Source organism: Phacochoerus africanus, chromosome X, assembly GCF_016906955.1.
Source record: "Phacochoerus africanus isolate WHEZ1 chromosome X, ROS_Pafr_v1, whole genome shotgun sequence".
In the NCBI taxonomy this organism is placed as follows: Eukaryota; Metazoa; Chordata; class Mammalia; order Artiodactyla; family Suidae; genus Phacochoerus; species Phacochoerus africanus.
The window spans coordinates 55,221,314-55,236,619 of NC_062560.1; the positions used below are offsets into that span (position 1 = coordinate 55,221,314).

General features: G+C 35.9%; 1 protein-coding gene across 6 annotated transcripts in view; it reads right to left on the reverse strand.

The window, feature by feature from the left end:
• Positions 1-15,306, reverse strand: part of MTMR8 (myotubularin related protein 8) — a 129,549-nt gene that overhangs the window by 70,558 nt on the left and 43,685 nt on the right. For 3 of the 6 annotated variants that reach the window (XM_047765026.1, XM_047765027.1, XM_047765024.1), the window contains exons 1-7: positions 12,932-13,082; positions 12,564-12,686; positions 9,565-9,727; positions 7,578-7,735; positions 4,929-5,057; positions 3,388-3,522; positions 580-712 (exon numbers count right to left, since the gene is read on the reverse strand). In XM_047765026.1, coding sequence (XP_047620982.1) covers positions 580-712; positions 3,388-3,522; positions 4,929-5,057; positions 7,578-7,735; positions 9,565-9,727; positions 12,564-12,686; positions 12,932-13,051 — 961 coding nt within the window. In that variant the 5' untranslated portion in view covers positions 13,052-13,082. Of the gene's footprint in view, positions 1-579; positions 713-3,387; positions 3,523-4,928; positions 5,058-7,577; positions 7,736-9,564; positions 9,728-12,563; positions 12,687-12,931; positions 13,083-15,306 lie in introns of those variants that run through there. The other 3 variants (XM_047765025.1, XM_047765028.1, XM_047765029.1) reach the window with 3 other exon arrangements.

Here is a 15,306-nt window from a genome sequence, read left to right on the forward strand (position 1 = left end):
ATCCTGGTTAGCGGCTTTGGGAGAAATGTTCTAGACTCAGGAGTTCTGTAAGGCTCTGATCTCACCTTGCCCCCATTCTGACCCCAATTATTTTGCAATAATGAGAGATGACCCAAATTGTCCAATTTTATTCCTTTCATGTCTAAATTTACCCCCTTTATCAGCACTGTGATGGAATCAGACTGAAACCTTACAGCAGATTAAATGAGGTGAATTATTACCTTGAGGATGATAAAATTAATCCAAAATTCATTTATACTTATGACCTACCCACTCCTACACAGCAGTCTCTGTAAATCTATAGAAAGAAAGGATTTCCATAGCAACTAAACCCAACAGACTCCACAAAGTTATAAAACTAGACATCTTAGTTTCTCTTTCAGATCAATACTGTTATAACTCAGTGCTATCTATGTAAACTAGATTCATACTATAGTAAAAAAAAAAAAAAACTTATCACTTACTGATTCTGTTCACCTGGCTGCTTTTATGTTTCACCCCAAAATCAAGGATGTTTTTTGCTTACATAATTATGCAAAGCTATATAGCCTCTGGCCTAGCCCAGGTGAAATCCTGTACCTTCCAAGAGTTTCTGCACGCTGCTTCTCATCACATGGATGTTCTCAATGCCCATGAACCTGAAGCGAATGTTGGCATAGTTGTCTTCATTTTCATATCCCTTCCCAGCTGCTCGGTTGGCTAAGGCATTTAACTGCAATATTGAGGACATAATAGAACAGATAGTGCAGACGATGAAAGAACATGGTTCATCAATATCAATGCTTCATTCTAAATGGTTTTAAGTCTTATCCATTTAAAACCAAGTTAGATCAGACAGGGTACATTCTGGAATGCAGATAATTTCACTGGCCTTTGGATAAGGTATTTTAAGTAACAGAGCAGTATAGAGAAAGAGAAGGATATATAGTGACTTTTTTTGTTACTAAAACCCTGCTTAAGAGATTGAAGGATATGGCAGGTATGAGGATATCTGATCTGAAGAACTAAAATAATAATTTTGAGCTTACTATCACAGATAAATGTTTTCTTACCTGAAGGGGTTTTATATTGAAAAACAGGTGAAAGTTCAAAAATCTTTGCAACAGAAAAGCTCTAGAAGGAAATGTAAGAACTCCAGATCCAATTAATTTTTTTTTTTTTTGGTGTTTTCTAGGGCCACACCCACAGCATATGGAGGTTCCCAGGCTAGGGGTCTAATCGGAACTACAGCTGCCGGCCTACAGCAGAGCCACAGCAACACGGAATCCGAGCCGCATCTGCAACCTACACCAGATCTCAGGGCAATGCCAGGTCCTTAACCCACTGAGAGAGGCCAGGGATCAAACCTGCAACCTCATGGTTCCTAGTCGGATTCATTAACCACTGAGCCATGACAGGAACTCCAATTTTAAATAGCTTTTCTAGAAAAATATCTAAAACATGATTGCATGAAATAAGTGACTTTCACTCACTGATAGAACTGAAATGGAGACACCAAGAGCTATTTTAACACTATGTTCGTTTTCAGTAATCAGAGTTCTTCTTGGTCATAGGAAGAATGTTGGGTGGGATAGTGAGTAAATGAGACTTTCAGAGAGGAGATATTAATATAAAAACTAGAAAACAGCAAAGATACCTTCTATGATGACAACCATCTTATTAATTAAGTTATTTTCTGTTGTCTGGACCTGTTTTCTCATCTCCCACTACTGGGCATTTCAAAAGGCAAGAGGAGCACATATATGGATAGGGTGTAGGTTTTATATTAATACAAAAGAATGCCATTAAAACCTCCAAAACACAAATTATTCACATTAATACCTGCAGGGAAAAAATCTACACGTCAACATATTCTGTTTAGATTGGAAGATACTTGTTAAAGGGAGAAACATGATGGTGATTTTGATATCTTATTGTACAAATAATGTCACTGAGCTTTCATTAAATTAAAGACAAATGTCAAAGGAACACTTGAGGAGGTGTAAGCAACAGCCATTTAGTAACAAAGAATTTTGTTATGTTTGATCGATGCATAAGCAAATGAGACAATAATTACAGCAGGTACTAGCCAGGTCTGGGAAGCACTAGAAAGGATAGCTTCTACATCATACTAGTATACACTCTTTGGGAATATGTCTAACAGATCTGAAAACAGCTAAATATTATCAATCTAATGTTTAAGTAGGGATGAAAAAAATACTTACTGAGCCCCTAGTGTGTGCCAGACACTGTGCCAGATCCTTTACATATATTATTTCATTTAATCCTCACTACAGCCCCTAAAGATAGGTACTACTATTACTTCCATAAGAAAACAACCTCAGAGAGGTGAACCAATTTCAGCTAGGATCATAGGATAAAGGCTGAAGACAGGATCTAACCCCATATTTGACTGATTCCTAAGAATGTAATTTTGTCACTACAATACCAGTTTCTACCAAAAGTATAGATCTAGCCATCTAGAATAGGGTTATTGCTAAATACTTCTAGGCCCTCTGAGAGAGGAAAAGGGACCTATTAAAAAGGATTTTTTGGTCTTTCATTTGGACAAAGGGTATTAATTCTTTAGTTGTTCAAGATCTTGGTGTTTCTCTTTACCATTATAAGATTAATCCTGATGAAAGGCACAGATTTGATTATACTCTTTCTAATCCCAAAATGTCAAATCAGTTATGGTTGAAGCAAGAAAGCAACCTTCTGAAAAAAATGAAGGATGGTACCTAGCAGAAAGGGAAATGATTTTCTCTCTTAAGCCCAGTCAGTGCTAGGTAGCCCTGGAAAACAGTCAGTGAGAGATCCCCAAAATGGGCAGACAGCTGTCTAAGGCCACCATCTGGTTTTGTGCACATCTGATTGCTCAGCTCTGAAGTCACATCTAAATCACCAATTTGGCAATCATTAATTGGTGATGAAACCTAGTCAGCCACACTCCACACATCAAATTATAAACAAATTTATTTCTTTCTGGGGATGTTTGTAAAAAGGACAGCCTTGAAGAAAAGGGAATCCGTCATTTACTTGCTTTGTGGCGCACAATTAATTAACCTACAATCCTTTATTGGAGCTAGAAAAAATGTTGATTGTCAAGGAATTAAAGCAGAGTTTAGGCTGATTTTAGGTTGATCTGAGGTTCCTCCTTTCTGTGACATTCAGAGGCAGTGGTAAGGCTATGTTGTTTAAAGCACCTTCTCACAGTATTGCTTGACAGTGACAGGCTATGATAAAAGGAGCTCCAAATCACTTACTCAAATGATTTTACACAATTATGATATAATAAGCCCATATACACAAAACTAAATTTTCATTAAAATTGCAAAGCTCAACATGTGGGGAAGAGGATTGCAAGATGAGTGAAGTTGGGGTATTAGAAAGGTAATTGATAGATACCTTAGGTCTTGTGTCTACAACATACATAAACTGGCTCCCTGGGTTCGTCTGGCTAATGGCCTCTAGCAAGAGCTCATCATCTATGCAACGGGTATAAAATCCAGACAGAGGCTGGCTACAGCGGCAAATGGCAGCCTGAAGGGAAAAAAAAATGTGTTAGGTGATTGATCATATGTACAGGTAGTCAAAAATTCTCCTTGATTCCAGATTCACTGACCGGATGAAGAGGTTAGGCCAACTCAGGATAGTAAAGCAAAGAGTGGTGTAGCTCTGAAGGCCAACCATTCCACTGATATTGGGCTCAGCCTCCTGCCTCCCCTGGCTACTCAGATTTTTTTTCCTTCTACATGGCTAAGATTCCAAATCCAGTTTTGGTAAATCCAAACTAAGGAAATTATATCCTGAGTGTTTCCCTAATAAAATTTTATTCATTTTCAATGTAGTAGGTTAGCATTTTCATTAAACTTTCTTGGTTTTTATAGTTCCAGTAATGCTATCCATATAAACCAAAGGCTTGCAGTAGCAGCAGAATTCAAGACAGAGCAAAGATCTAGAGTCTCTTAAGAGAACAGAGGTCACTCATTTTGGGATTTAATGCCAAATCAGAGGGCTGGTTTATTTCACTCCATTTCAATATGAAAACAACACAGCTATTTAGCAGGTACAGCTGGTAATGATTAGTTAGTTAACTGCATTACACTTTGGTTTGGTTTTTATGGAATCTGCTCACTTCGATAATTTGACAAGACACTCACTTGTATTACTATACTCTTTAGCACTTGAATAGTTGCCTATCTGAAAACTTGACTATTTGACTAATTCCAGATCTCAGAGAGATCAAAAGAGTCAAGAACTATTATCTTTTCCTATGGAAGGGGACTTAAACATCAAGTGCTTTCCCCAACTACTTTAAATTATATGAAAATTAGTGACAAAGGATCAAGAACACTTATGTTCCAGTGGGAGGTCACAGTCCCCAAATATCCTCTCATATGACTGCTCCCTTGCATTCAATAGCTTGCCATCAAGCAGGAGCCCACAGAGAAGGAAAGAAATAAATGAATATACTAAAAATGCTATTTAAGGGAGTTCCCTTCATGGCTAAGTGGTTAACAAAACTGACTAGGATTCATGAGGATGTGGATTTGATCCCTGGCCTTGCTCAGTGAGTTAAGGATCCGGTGTTGCCATGAGCTGTGGTGTAGGTTGCAGACGTGGCTCAGATCCAGTGTGGCTGTGGCTGTGGCTGGCAGCTGTAGCTCCAATTTGATCCCTAGCCTGGGAACTTCTACATGCCTTGGGTGTAGCTCTAAAAAGCAAAGAATAAAATAAAAATAAAAAATAAATACCTTATCTGCACAACACTTTACAATTTACAAAATATATTTTTCCCTCATGTGACCCACTTAAAAACCATCAGAAGTACTAAAATTCCGAGAAGTAACTTGCATGAGGTCACATAGCTTGCAAGTGGCAGCAGTGTGACTCAAACCCAGGTCTTCTAGAGTCAAGTTTAGTTCTCAGAAGTTTATTCAACTCACATTGTTCTCTTTGTAGAGGTAGGAAAGCACAGGTACACGTTCTTTACTTCTGAACTTTGAACTTCCAACCACTGTTCCCAATGAAATGGATTTAGGAACCACTATTTCAGGAGGGTAGGTACTGCATATCTAAAAGAAAATAAACTCAGTTCTTTTTTTAAACATTTTTTTTACTTGGTAGCAACAGGTTGGAAAAGCAGTGACTCAAGCATTAGCTATCTGGTATTTATCAACTAAAATCATCCATTCCTCAGAAATAAGAACAAAAAGCTCCTTGATGTTAAAGCTCTTCCAAATATGCTATTATTTTCTAGATAGTAAGGTATTGAGATATATAAAAATTAAATGTACCTTTAGAATAGCAAACATTATTATTCTAGGTAGAAAGGCATGTGTAATCTACCCTAAAATTCCTACACTTGCCTAACAGAACAATGTATATTATAAACAAATAGATTGAAATGTAAGGCAGACAGACGAAGGAGAAGAAAACATGATTTACTCTTTCTTAAAATGCACACTAGGTTCCTAATATGTACATCTTGAGGGCCTTTAAAATACTAGTTTGGAGGTGGAAGTATTGACATTTTAGGTATTTACTCTACAAAAAAACTGATAAATTATCTCACATTTATCAGCTTTTAGTGGTTTCCAAAATGCATCTTTCTAAAGAGAAAGTGGCAAAATATAACAGCACAGACCTGATATTGCCAAGTTAATTATAATCACTCCTCTAAGAACACTCTTAAACATTTGACAACAGGTCAAACAAATTGAAAAAATGAATAGACAAAAATGTTTGGAGTGGATTAGATCAGGAATGGCTCCACATAAGTCACTAAAGCATTTAAGTCAGTGTCTCAGAAAGCAGAACATCTGAAAGAGAAAAAGTTCTGTATCCATTCCCTCACCTAGACTTAGACCTTTGGAGAAGCTGGTCATACAAAGAGACATAAAGAGAGCTTTCCTTCTAACTCAGAAGTTGGATGCAACTCATGCATCCAAGGTGCTAACATAACTATTTTAGGCCTCATCTGGGAGATTTAGACACAAATATGAACTGGAAAGAACTTACCTCATCTCTACTCATTTCTGTCAAGTATAACTCTAACAAGCCATCTCACAGATGACCCTGTCTGAGTGAGAGCTCATCAATCCTCATATCTAGTGGATATTCAAAACTGTTACCACAAAGTCGTTTAAATTACTTCCTTTATATGACAGTAAAAAGTTAGAAATAAAGATCTATCAATTCAGAAATACCACTTAAACACCCTATGCAGAAAAGTTATAATAGTGAGCCTGTTATCCTTGGAAAGCAGTATCTGGTACCTGTGAACTTGAATTTTTGAAAGGTTCCTGCCATTCCCTAACTGATAAGAGTGATTCATTGTGCCTAAATTGTCTGTAAAAACAATGTGATTTATGCTAAATACTTGCTTTTCTTGTGAGAATCTGGAACTTTGGTTATGCTAAGCAGAGAGTACTTATGTGACCAGCCCCAAATAAAAATCTTGGACACTGATTCTCCAATGAGCTTCTTTAATAAACAACATTTTCCACATGTTGTTGCAATTTGTTGCTAGAGGAGTTAAAGCATGTCCTACGTGATTCCACTGGTAGAGGGCTCTGGAGCTTGTGTCCAGTTTTCTCCAGATTTCACTCCTTTTCCCTTTGATGATTGTGTTTTGTATCCTTTTACTGTAATAACTCACAGTCACAAGTACAATTATATGCCACATCTTGTGAGTCTTCCCAGTGAATCAATGAACTTGAAGGATGGTCCTGGGGGCCACCAACACATTCCCAAACTTCTATATTTGGCCCAGAGCTCTTTCTTGAGATCTAGACTCAAATGCTTGATATCAAATACTTGATATTTTTTAATCACCTTGAGCCCAAGTCTAAAACTGAAGACACTGTCTGTTCTTCTTCTTGTGTTCCTTATCTTACTAACATATCCATACCTACTTGGGTCACCTAAGGCAGAAACCAGGAAATCTGGGGTGCATACTAAACTTTTCCCTCTTTCTCAGACAATTTAATGTCACCGTGTTATTTTAATTCTACCACTTTAATATCTCTTAAAACCATCTCCTCCTCCCCATCCATACTCACTGCCTTAGTTCAGGTTCTTAGCACTTCTCATACTACTCTCCTGAATTCTTAGCCCCAGCAAACCAATTCTCCATACCAATACTAAAGTTATCTCTCTAAAATACAAGTATACTTACCATTCTTTCTAGCTTAAAATCATCTTATGGTTTTTGTTTTCAGGATAATTGTTCCTTAATTTTGCCATGAAGCCATTCATGAGCTAAATTCACTTACCAACTTACTCTTTCCTTCTCTCCCTGTATGAATTAGGATAGATTTCCTTCTTCAGGTTATTCTCCAAAGCATAAGGCTGTTTCTGGCTTCCCAGTCTAAATTCATCTATGTTCCCATAGCACCCTATGTTGTAGACTATGAAAACACTGACTTTGTGTTCTGAGTATTCTAGTTATCATTATGCTTGCTGAGTGGCTGAATGCTGAATGAAAATGAGAGATCATGAGTGATATTTTTCCTCTTTTCAAAACCTCTGTTTGGTGATATTATTCTGTTTTAATGAAATGAATCAAAAGAAAACAACAATGACAAAATTACCTCATAGTTTCTGTTGGCATCTGTTATGGCCCAGTACCTGTTAGGTATTCCCATACGTCCAAAGTCTGATATTGGGTCAATCAGTCTCCATCCACTTTCCCTCATTTTTTTTGAGGATTTGGGATTATAAGAAAAAGCATAAAGATCTTCAGGTAATGCTGGAGAAGAAAGATAGGCATGAAAAGGAAGTAATAATGAGTAAAACTTAACAGAAAATAATACAGAGGAAAAGCTAGAAAGCTAGATTTTACTCTCCCAATGGGAATGTTTCCAACAATCCCTAAAAAGGACAATAATTTGTGTAAAAGGTTGCCTTTTTATAAGGAATAAGAACTGAAATATTGTTTAGGAGTCTTCTTCTTTCTTTCTTTCTTTCTTTTTTTTCATTTTTAGGGCTGCACCTGCAGTATATGGAAATTCCCAGGCTAGGGGTCAAATTGGAGGTGAAGCTGCCGGCCACAGCCACAGCACTGCAGGATCCGAACCACATCTGTGATACACACCACAGCTCATGGCAACACTGGATCCTTAACCAACTGAGTGGTGCCAGGGATCAAACCCATGTCCTCATGGATACTAGTTGGGTTCATTACCACTGAGTCACAATGGGAACTCCAAAGAGTCTTCTTCTAAAAAGATATTTTAATTTATATGATACCAATATAAAGCAGGAACATTCTGCCTGGTTTCCTGTGAATTGCTGGATAATAGACTAAACTCAAGCTTCTGGGTTTCACATGCTGAGAAAGTGGGCCTTACCAAAAGTTTTTAACTGAGCTTCAATGCCCTGACTGCAATGTTTGTTGTAACATGTTGCAAAACATTAACAGTGTTCTTGCATTCTACTTGTCAAATCAATATCTGCTTCTGGCTGACAAATGGCCATGTCTTCTCTTCTTCTTGTTCACCCCACTTCCTCCCTTCACAAGAGGCAACATGTAGTCAAAAACTCATTTGACCAATTTATGTGGCAATAACTTTTCCAGAGATGGATGGAGTCTGCCAGAGCCTTTTATAAAGTGTTGGGCCAGCTAACAGCTAGCCTCTGTTAATAGAATATCAGCACATTCTGAGGAATTATTCTGAGGAAAAGGTAGAAGAAAATGGGAAGGGAAATGTAATTTTAATCCACAGATTAATGGAATTTAGTCCACAGTCTAAAATCAGAGGAATCTGATGGGTTAGTCACCTGGAGTTGGGGTGGAAGATGAAAGAGTGAAGCTGTAGGAAGCATTAAGGACTTTTATAAACTTCCCTAGTTTATTAGTTGGAACTAAGGGTAGGGGTAGGAACAACAGGCCAAAGATAAAGCTTGCAGGACAATGGTAAACAAATTGCTCCAAAGCCATTTTCCTTCCTGAACTGATGAAAAATTTACAAGTTGATACTTAAAAGGAAAGAGAGAAAGAAAAGGAAACATCTATTAAATATCCATTATATACCAAGTACAGATTAAAATGCAGAAATGCTTTTCAGCCTCAAAAAAACCTCCATAGGGAGCTTATCCTATTGCTATTTTTACAGGTGTGGAAGCTATGTTCAAAGGTCATGTATCTAGGGACTTCCCATTGTGGCTGAGTGGGTTACAAACCTGACTAGTATCCATGAGGACATGGGTTCAATCCCTGGCCTCGCTCAGTTAGTTAAGGATCTGGTGTTGCCCTGAGCTGTGGTGTAGGTCACAGATGTGGCTTGGACCCTTCATTGCTGTGGCTGTGGTATAGGCTGGCAACTGATTTGACCCCTAGCCTAGGAACTTCCACATGCCACAGGTACAGCCCTAAAAACAAAACAAAATGAAATGAAAAGAAAAAGTAAAAGAAAAAGATTATGTATCTTGCCCAAATACCATGGAGCTGTTAGTGTCAGAGCCCAGATCTAATCTCTACTCTATTTAACTTTCTAACCCATGAACTTATGATCTCTCCATTATGCCATTTTGGGAGAAAATTACAATAGTTTTAGATAGAAATACTATCATAACTACCTGGCCGAGAAAGCTTGAGCAGTGAAATATAAATCTCATGGCATACAATGTCAGACTCTAAAACAAAGTGGGCCACCCGGAAGTTCTTGCAGTGGAGGATCAGGGGACAACCCAGGGTAGTGATAGGCAACCTCTCCACAGTGGCAATATGATGCAGTGCAATCTACAAAACAGAAAAGAACCAAAGAAAAAGTCACAGACATGTACTAGTTCTATCACTATCACTGTGCCTGACTCTCAGTAATGATAAGAGCATGGCCAGAGATGTGATCACATCTATAGCCTACAATCATCCTTTGTAAGGAACAAATGGGTTTCTCTCAAAACAGAAGTAAATAGCAGTAAAGCAATGAGAAACAAATTTCAGTGTTATAAAACTTCTCTCTCAATGGTATAAGGTTAAGAGGTTTATAGGGTAGTTGTAGTTAATTGGCTCAGAACAGTTGGCTTCTAGCATGCTATGGTGGAGTTTAAAAATCATAGTAGAATAATTGTCAGAGAGGAAAATAGAAATTCCTTTTGCTCTACCAAATTACTAATTAAAATGGTTAATGATTGGTATTGTGCTTTATTACTCACAAGGTGGTCCATGACCATTAACTATTTAACCCCTATAATATCTCATTTCAGGAATGAAGAAACCAAAGCTCTGAGAATTGAATTCCTCATCAGAGGCCACACAGCCAAAAAGTGGCACAAACAGTCTAACTTTGTTCAGGGTTATTTCTCTAGAAATTCTAAAACTCTAGTCCTGGGATAATGATTTAACTCGAAATTTTACAAGGAAAATTTTTCTTCCACATTTTATACTCTAGTGACAGTAAAGCAAAAAATGAAATAGGGGAAAATTTTAGCTATGTAACTTAGGAAATGAATAGAGAATATAAGACTAAGTGCTAAAGGAACTATACATAAGAACTGTATGGTAGCTAATAAAGTTATTTCCTGAAGGAGTACAGGTTAATAATTCTGATTTTTTTAAAAAATGAAGGATGATAAAATCTTTAATCTCATCATTCCTGCCCTTGCTTATGCCAACAAAAAAGAAATAAATGGAAAAATAACCAGTAGAAGAAACTATATGCAAATAATACACGTCTCTGTTTAGAGCTTCAAAAAGCCATGGAATCATGGTGGTTTTGTATTTTAGTCTTTGACTTTTCTCCTCCTACCTATCTCTCTGATGTTTCCTTCAACTAGAACCTGAATGTACTCTTTTCATTCTCTGGACTCCCTGCCCTGTGTGTGGAATGGCCTTCTGATCATCATTGTCTTTTCTTTTCCTCCATCCCATACAGTCTATGCTCCAGCCCCCATTTATTTGGAAAAGGCATCTCTTCCAGGAACAGTCATATCCATCATCTAAGAACAAGGCAGATGTAGGGACTGTTCACATATTCCGAGAAGGAATTTTCCACCTTAATTTCTGTGTTAACTATTTTGTCAAACTCAATTTCTGTTATAGTAGTTTTGAAGGGCCATAAAAACTACTAATAATGTAACAAGAATTAATATATCAAATTTCAAGAAAATAAAAGCCCTGTTGTTCAACATAGGAGATCTGTGTTTGGGTAGTAAAACACAGATCATCAGGATCAGGTGCCAGGCAAAAAAAAAAAAAAAGGTAAATTGAGAAGAGCAGACTAAGGCTGAAAAGAGCTTCTTTAATAGTACTAATTGGGTAAATAAGCCACCTTTGACATATAGAAATAATTAACATAAATTCTCCCTTCCAGATCTAGTCTGTTAGGTTTCAAATAATACCCAATAGAAACAAATCTGAAGATGTGTGCAGGTAGAAAGGGGAAAGGCTCATGGCACAGTACTAAAGAACTGGTTCCCAAACTATTAGAAATTGAAGTCTTAATTAATCATATAATCTAACTATTTCATTTTACATATGAGGAAACTGGAGCCCAGAGATCAAGAGTCATTTGCCCAAGGTCACATAGCCAGTTACTGCACAGCTGATTCTAGCTACAACCAACTCTCCTGATTCCTCTTTTCTCATTCCTTTTATCATATCAAAAGGAATGATACAATGTCATATGGTCATGGTATGTTTTAAAAGGAAGTAATAAAATACTTCTTCCAAATATATTTCTGCTTAATTTATTTTATACTTATATGATCAAATTTATTATGTTCCAGGAACTGTTTTAAGCACTTAAAAATATTAAATTTTTCATTCTCACGACCAAGTATTATTGTTTCCCCTATTTTACAGATAAGGGAAGTGAAACTCAGAGAAATTAAATAACTTGCAGAAGGTTACAAAGGTAGTAAATGTTGAAGACAATATTTCACCCTGAGCAGACTACCTCTAGAGCCTGTGATATTAATCACTATGCCATATACCATAAGCATGTTTTACTTATTATAGAAGTCTAAGCATAAATCTGGCTAATAATTAAGATTAAATGATGCTACTTTAGCACAATAAAAGTATAAAGTAACGTTAGTGGTACGAAACAAATTTGAGAACATTGTTCCAAGGTGTGACAACACACACACACACACCACACACTACCCTGTCTTAGGTCAGAGAGTTGGTCTAAATAATTGAGGACAAAGTGTAGTCCATGTGCCACCGTGATCACCTGAGAGTGTTTCAGAAATTTAAAATCTTAGGCCTGAGATTCTGCATTTTTAGCAAGCTCCCAAGTGATATGGATGTTCTTGGTTCTTGGACCACATTTTATGTGTAGCAAGGCTTTAAATTACTTCAGGATGCTTACCAAATAGGCTCAGAAAATGAGCAGAGACTACCTAAAAATATTGAAGTAAATATTGAGTCCCATGTAGTTTAAGATGATTATAATTAACAATCTGAGGGATCATGTGATTCAAACTATGAAAAGATCTCCCTAGAAGAGGTTCTTTGATTAAATTTTTTATAGCAATTTAACTGTTAATAGAAATTTCAAGAAAATGCCATATTAGAAGGAACGTATACACAACTCTTCAAGACTCTCTGACACTTCTTTTCATGAACATACCCATGTCTCTTTTCGGGCAGCACGAGAAGCCTCCACATAGATCAGGTGGGTTGCAGTAAGGTATAGACTCCCATTAGCTGGTTTCTTACCCACACAACGATCCAGTAATTTCACGTTTTCTACCTGTTATATGGGGGGGAAATACTGATTAAGTTATCAACTCACCACCTATGATTAAAGTAGGGAAATTCAAAGCAAGATAAATCCTGTTAATTTACTATAAAACTTCTTTGAGGCTTTCTAGTTCCTGCCAAGGTGGCAAACTAGTAGGATCTGTGGTTCCTTTCCCTAAATCAGCTCTGAAGAAACTATAAAGGTGAGAGGGAAACATACATTATAGGAAAGATTAAAATTCTAGATGATGTTACCATGATGGGATAGATGTGTGTGGAAGATAAACAGGACAGAAGAGCCTGCTGGATTACCAATCTTGTTGGCAGGAAATGGCAGTTATCAAATCTGAATAAATCAATAGGAGTAAATAACATGAGATTACATCTTAAAGGGCAAGAAAAATAGAGTATACAACTTTCTAAAAAATAGAAGAAAACTTGATTTATCCAGTAGAAAGCAGGAAAGAAAAAAACAAGCAAAAACTGAAAACTAAAAAAAAAAAGAGTACCACAAATACAAAACATAAAATTAAATGCCATAAATAAGTCCCAATATAAGAGAAATAACAAATGTACACAAATTAAACTTACCAATTAAAAGACAGACTTACATACTGAATTAAAACAAAGACTCAACACAATATTCAGTCTATAAGATATATACCTAAAGTAGAGGCATAAACAGTTGAAAATAAAAAAGATAGAGAAGATATACTAGGCAAATATGAACCAAAACAAAACTTGATTACTATTCTCAATATCTGACAAAATAAAATTAAGAGATAACAACAGGATAAGAATATATATCCATCATAAATATTTTGCATCTTACAATACAGTTTCAAAATATGTCTTGCTTGATGTACTTGCTTGTAGCAAAACTGCAGAGAGAAAAGGAACACTTGGATATTTTAATACTTTAGTTAGGAATTGATGGATAAAACAAAAAAAACACAAAAATTAGTAGAGATATAGAACACTTGCACAATACAACTACAAATTTCAAGCTATTAGATATACAGAGAACTCTGTATCCAATAAAGAAAACAAAATTGTTTAAGACTACTAATAGAACACTTCTAAAAAGACATCATGATAATAGCTGTAAAGGAAGCTTGAATAAATTCCAAAGGTTCAGTACACACAGTCTGCACTCTCCAACCATAATACAATGATGTTAGAAAATAATAACAAATAATAGGCAAAATTAGCATATGCTTGGAAATAAAATATCATATTATTAAATTAACCTTGGGTTAGAAAGAAATCATAAAATAAATAAATAAATATTTAAAAGTGAATAATAAAAACCCAACAAATGAAAATTTATAGGGCACAGCTAAAGCAGAAATAAGAAGGAAATGTTTAGCTTTAAGTACATTTATCATGAAACAAGAAATGTTAATGAAATTAGATAGGCCTTTAACGCAATGAAAAATAGCAAAAGAAAAAAGGAAGACAAAAGACAGATATTACTAAGCAGAAAATCCCATCCCCACATACACACCAAAAAACTTAACAGAAAAAATGCAAAACTAGAATTTAATTATTTAAAAAGGTTAATAGACATTTGATAACAATTGATCAGGAAAAAAATGGAAAAGAGGCAAATAAAGTACAAGATGAAAAAAGGAAAACAATGTAACAAATTTATTTAAATGAAAGTATTATGAACAACATGTTAATAAATTGAAAACCTTCATGAAGTGAAAAAATTTCAAGGAAAATATAAAATGGCAATATAAAATATAAAATGCAATATCAGTGGCAGTCAATGATATCCCCTACCAAAAAAACATCAGGCCCAGATGACTTTATGAGTGAATTCTACCAAACTTCCAAGAAACAGACTACCATATCCAATAGATTCAAGTCATTAAAAAAGAATGACAGTATTTATGAGGCTATTGTCTTGATTCTAAACTCAAATAGACAATTATAAGAAATGAAAATTTATACCGATTTCACTTATGAAATGTAGATGTGGAAAAAATCCAAATGAAAAGTTTAGTGAGTCAACGCTATATTTTTATTCGTATTTTTTATTTTTATTTTTTGTCTTTTTGCCTTTTCTAGGGCCGCTCCTATGGCATATGGAGGTTCCCAGGCTAGGGGTTGAATCAGAGCTGTATCCGCGAGCCTACACCACAGCCACAGCAATGCCAGATCCAAGCCATGTCTGCAACCTACACCACAGCTCATGGCAAGGCCAGATCCGTAACCCACTGAGCAAGGCCAGGGATCGAACCTACAACCTCATGGTTCCTAGTCGGATTCATTAACCACTGAGCCACAACAGGAAATCCAACACTATATTTTTAAAAATACATTTGATAAAGTAAATTTAACTCAAGAAAACAAACATAGCTCAACATCAGAAAATTTCAATAGAATACATCACATGAATAGATTAAAAAAGAAAAATCAAATGCTTTATCTCAATTGATAGTGAAAAATACCTTTGAGTTCATTTCTATTTATTATATTAACTCTTAGTGAATTGGGAACAGATGTAAACATCCTTAACTTGGTAAAGTCCATATCTCAAAAACCTACAAAGAATGTCACATTTAATGGAGAAAATAAATTCATTAATTTAAAATCATAAACAAAACAAAATAAATTCTCCA